Consider the following 6,000-nt stretch of genomic DNA (forward strand, 5'->3'; position numbering starts at 1 on the left):
ATCCACATTTGCAAACATTTCTAGGTACTTTTGCTTTAAATTTCTTCTCTACAATTCCAATTTTCTACAAAAAGCATTAACTTTATCACTGATATTCAACATATGTGTATTTGCTTCTTAGAGTTGAAGATTCAAGGTATTTAATTTCTTGAATATGTTGACCAAGTTCCATCACAAATAAACCATTTCGAAACTTCTCAGCTTCTGGTTGGTTTTCCTCTTTTAGAAAAATGGCGATTTCATCTCTTAATTCATAAATGCATTGTAAAGGTTACCCACGTGATAACTATCTTGCCTCACAATAAGATAGTAACGCTGAATGTACTGCAGCCATGTCTTTACAAAGTGTAGAAAAGATTCTTGATTTTAGGGGTCTCATTTTTATATAATTTATTATGGTTACAACCATCGTTAGCACAATATTCAGACCAGGACTCATTTCTTTGGAAGCCAGAGCTTCTCTGTGAATCACACAATGTGTCCAGACACACTGGAGATTTTTGTTTCACAAGTGCTTGTATACTTTGGAATCTTCTAGACATTGAACGAGCACATTCCAATGTAATTTTTCCACTCTGTGTTTCCCCGTTTATAAAATTATTTAATATAGCAAATAATGCGAGTGCTGTTGCTTTGAGTTCTATTGGTTGGCAGAAAAGTAGTTCTCCTACTGCTGACATACCATCACAAAATCGAACATAGGCAATGAAAGGGAGCATCTTTATTGCTATCTGTTGCCTCATCAATTTGAATTGAAAACAATTTGTCACGCCACTTCCCGAATAGTTGATGCTGTACATCTTCAGCTATATCACCAATTCGACAGGCAACAATATCATTTGATAGAGGTGTAGACTACAATTGTTTGGCAAAATTATCTCCAAACATAGTTTCTACAATTTCAATTGCAGCTGGGATAATAGCTCTTCATCAATGGTGTGAGGCTTTTTATATCTAACTATTTTATATGAAACTTTGTAAGAGGCAAGTAAAGCTCTTTCATTCACAAAGTTTTTTTAAAAATGATGTTTGCTTTTCGTACGATTTTAATTTTAGTTTCAAGAATTCTCAGGGTTTGTTAACGTACTCATTATGAAGTGTTTCCAAATGTTGTTTAAGTCTATTAGGTTTCATGCTTTCTACTCCCAAGATATTTGAGAAAGAAACATACCTTCTTCTTCATTTACTCCAATACTGGTAAACCCAAAATTTAAGTATTTTTGAGGATATTTTCTTGATTTTATTTTTGGAACCACGCTCATCTGTGCACTGGTTGATGGTTCACTATCATCTTTTTCTTTCATTTTCCTGTTTAGTCTTCGGTAACTACCGTTTAGATAATTCTTCAGAGGATGAATGAGGATGATATGTATGAGTGTAAATGAAGTGTAGTCTTGTACATTCTCAGTTCGACCATCCCTGAGATGTGTGGTTAATTGAAACCCAACCACCAAAGAACACCGGTATCCACGATCTAGTATTCAAATCCGTGTAAAAATAACTGACTTTACTAGGACTTGAACACTGGAACTCTCGACTTCCAAATCAGCTGATTTGGGAAGATGCGTTCACCACTAGACCAACCCGGTGGGTACACTATCATCTAATACTCACTTATGCCCACTTAAAAATTTATTCATGATTCTGTATAAATCTACTGCCGTGAATATTTAATACCGTGAATTGCAATTAACATCCAAATTACAACATACACATTGATGATAGATTCGATAGCAATAGAAGGATCGACTCAACTGAGACTGACTGGAATTGAATGAGGTGTAGCATTTATACATATTTGTACAGACGGTCGCATATACATTCCAAAATGTTTGTGACAAATCAGAACTTCTCACACAGCTGCGAGAATGTCCAAAACGATGGACGTAAGATAGAGAGCAATAGGGAGGCATCGATTCTGGTTTTGTCAATGCAGCAGATTCGCATTGCCAAATATCAGTAAATTTACTTATTCTTGTAATTTATAAGGTTTGTAATTAAGGTTGCAGTGTAGCTTAAGCGTCAAAATACATTATTATTGTACATATTGTTATTGTATGAGAGAGGGGGCGCAATGAAAATTATGATTGCAAATAGGGTCGCAAATACTGAAAGGTTGAGAAATGCTGTACTAAACAATTTGCTTTATAAGTCTTACTTAGCTACTAACAGAAGAAAACAAAGTCACACTGAATGCATTTATCATTTCTCTCTGCCAAAACCATAAATATTAATTTTTTTTTGTCTTAGCAGAGAAAAAGAGATTTTAAATTTTTTCAGATTTTAAAGCCAAGTTATTCTGTGCAGTCATAAAAATAAAAAAAATTATCATTTAGCTGTATATGAAAATGACAGTATACGAAAATTAATACAATAAAACAGATTTATTGATAAATAATTATGTGTTACAGATTGTAACAAACAATCTACATAAAATAACAATGAATATAAAGACATTTTTGAATGTGTTAAAATTGATAATTTTAAAAATATAGAGAAATAGAACAGAAGCCTGTATCAAACAGGATCATAATGTGGTATAATACTGTTAGAAATGAATCTGGGTTATTTAAATACAGAGTGATTCATAAAGGACATATCAACTCTAAAAGCATATAAAAATCTATTTAGATAACTTACAGCTTCGGTTGAGATCTCATTTCATAGCAAAACTCATCAAGTTTTGACTCAGGTAGTTCATTAGTACCAAATTCAGCTACCAGCGCTTTTAAAAATAGTTACATTTACTGGTGCGGAATGTACTCGCTGTGTGTTTTGGTTTCACAATTTTGTAAGTCAGATACTGCAGTTCAATGTAATTTTGTTAGAGAGTACGGTAGGGAGCCGCTTAGTAGGCATACAATTTACTTTTGGCACCAAACCATCATTGAGAAAGGTTGATCTGTTAAATATACAAAATCACCAGGATGCCCATGTATCCTTGAAGCTGCTGTGGAACAACTAAGAGAAAGCTTTGCACGTAGTCTGAACAAATCAACTCGACATGCGTCATGTGAGACTGGCATTCTACAAACTGCTGTTTGGCGTGTATTATATAAACAATTGCACTTGAAGCCATTGAAACCATGGTTCAACACATTACAGATGATGACAAATTTTCACATAAGCGATGAGTCAATGGTTCACATAAGTAGCAGGGTGAACACCCATAATTGCCAAATGTGTATGTGGTGAAAACCCTCATGAAACTTTGCAGCACATTTGGGATAGCCCTAAAATGTCAATGTTTTCTGTGCCCTAAACAAACTAAGATTGTTTGGCCCGTTCTTCCAGGAAACAACCGTAAATGGTATCCTTTATCTGGATATGCTGAAAAACTTTCTAATTCCTCAGTTAGACGATGATGACCAAGATTATTGCCGTTACTATCAACAAGATGGAGCACCACCACCTTACTAGTGTCTAGAAATCTAGAGATTTTCTTGATACTTGATTCCCAGGTGGATTGGTCGTGAATGTCTAATTGCATGGCCTACCTTGCTTTCCAGACTTGACTCCACTAGATTTCTTCTTATGGGGTTTCATTAAAGATTGGTTTTATGAACTTGCTTGCTGATCATGTTGAACTAAGAATTCAAATTGACGCTGCAGTTGCAAAAATGCCCGACTTGCTGGCTACAGTCTGGAATGAAATCGACTTCAGGTGGGTTGTATATCGCATTACAAATGGAAGTCATATCAGACCAAAGTGAGTGTTGGGTGACAAACTTGATATGTTTTTGTATGAAATGAGACCTTAACCGAATCTATAAGTTATCTCAATAAATTTTTATATGCTTTTAAAGTTGTGAAGTTTTTTGAATTGCCTGATATTAAGAATTATAAAAATTAACAAATGTCATGATTACTCAAGTTAATCAGCTACAGAGAGATACAGACAGATTTTGAGTTAATTTGGTCAATAAGGCAAGTGGTTAATGAAGTATAACTGAATAAAATTCTACTATAAAATCTAAAGTGGGAATTAGCTTTGTAGATTGGTATGAAACAGATTAGGAATTACAGCAGAAGTAATAAAATGGCAATTTCAGGATAATTGCAAAGTAAAATAAAAAATTTGATATTAAGAGATAAGTTATATGATATCATACATTGTGGTAGATTAATTTATGGTAGTACATCCTGCATTAATGTTTTGGTGTAATTATTTGGGCAAGAGTTTATGTTACTTTAGACATATCGTAGATTTAAAGATTTTTATTAGTTTTCAGCCAGATGAAGCAATTGTACAATAACTTGTCAATTAATCATCAGTATTATTCTGATTTTAATAATGGTATGCGTATCATAATTTGAATGTTTCTATTATTTATCTTTTTAGTTTCATTACTATTTATAGCACCGCAATCTTTAGATAATGGACTTTTATAATAGTTTTAAGTAAGTATTCTTTATATGTTTGATAGAATATGTCTTGTCTGACTATGTTCTGGCTTTCTTAAGACCACACTAGTCGGATCAAAATGTCCTGTGGAATGCCAGTGCAAAACACTTGTTGGATCCAGCATGAATAGTGTACAGGGTGACTACTACTACTATAAATAATTTTCCACGTGGTGAATCATCAGTCTTGAATTAAAATTCAAGTCTGATATTTGATTGCAATTTCAGACTTTTTTTATTTAAATAATTTCAATTTATTTTAATAGTCTTCCAGAATGTTGATCGCTTTTCTCTTTAAGTTTATTCCATTTTTTGGTAAGTGTTATTCTGTTACTTTTTTAAAAATTTAATCCACATAAAATTTTCATCAAATACATGATGGACCTTATGTTAAATTTAACTAATGTATTACTAAGTTGGCAAAACTGGAAGCAGTAAGATGTTTTGCCATCACATATCTTATGATTTTACAATGAACATATTTCAAGTATTTAATGCTTATATGATAATTATTTATTTTATCAACAAGGCTAGAAAAATTTGATTGCACACACACACACACACACACACACACACACACACACATATATATATATATATATATGCACACATACACATAGAGTAAGATTAGCTATAATATTATGAACAGCCTTTTTCTTGACTTCAGTTGCTTCTCTTAAATAAAAGTTATGTGAGGAAGACTGTTTTTAGTGGAAAATAGGATTGTTAATGAATAAATTTGTTGTAATTCGAGTAAAAAATTATCATTATTGAAAACATTGGCAAAATGAAAAAGAAAGTTAATTTTAAACATGTTAACAGCCATCTCCAAAGCACATATAATGTCTTTTGTACTTTTTTACAACAGCTCCATAGCATATAAGAAGTTACACTGTATCACTTAAAACTCCTAGTATGACGAAAAGACATACTACTATTATTATCTATAAAGAAAATTTACTCGTATTTGGCCATGACTTGGAAAAATTATATTTAAATACAAGTTTTCTCTAATGCAGATGTTCCAAATCAATATTCTTGTACTGTACTCTTCTTTATAGGAATAAAGAAAAAATAAGCAGATAATATGCCTTATCTCATATAATTTTAAAATGTCTGAAAAAATTAAATAAATTCTTTTATTCATCAATTAATTGAAATTTTTTTTATTTTGTTTCAGTGAATAAATCATCTATTTACTCTTACAAGAAAATGTTTAATTTATTTTCTTTTCGGGCCAGTCAATAAAATGAATTTCTTATTCTTTTTCAATAACAAAGCTGTTTTCAAGTGTTATTTTAAATTAAAAATATATGCTTTTGTAATCTACTCGTGGTAGAAAGGAAAAAATAAACATACATATATTAGCTTCATTGAATAAAGAAACTGTTATAAAAAAATATTACAAAAAAAAGAAAAGAAATTAACTTTAACCCGACTTAGGTAATGAAGTAGTAATCATTGTGCATTCTTTAGTAACAAAGTAAATATGCTAAATGAATGCCATTTGAGTAAAAAATGGCCCTTACTGATAGTAAGGGTTACTATCAGAATTGTGTAACTGTACTATGTAGTGTTATGGAGCTGGAATGTGTA

The 6,000-nt window shown here is 31.8% G+C and overlaps 1 protein-coding gene across 1 annotated transcript in view; it reads left to right on the forward strand.

Moving 5' to 3' along the window:
* The window catches only part of LOC142333013 (protein kinase C-like 2), a 48,804-nt gene extending 43,120 nt beyond the window's left edge, over window positions 1–5,684 (forward strand). The window contains exon 6 of the mRNA XM_075379784.1: window positions 5,585–5,684. Within this exon, the coding sequence (XP_075235899.1) occupies window positions 5,585–5,587 (3 nt within the window). The 3' untranslated portion in view covers window positions 5,588–5,684. The remainder of the gene's footprint in view (window positions 1–5,584) is intronic.
* The last annotated feature ends 316 nt before the right edge of the window (window positions 5,685–6,000 follow it).

Source organism: Lycorma delicatula, chromosome 12 (assembly GCF_047948215.1).
Source record: "Lycorma delicatula isolate Av1 chromosome 12, ASM4794821v1, whole genome shotgun sequence".
NCBI lineage: Eukaryota > Metazoa > Arthropoda > Insecta > Hemiptera > Fulgoridae > Lycorma > Lycorma delicatula.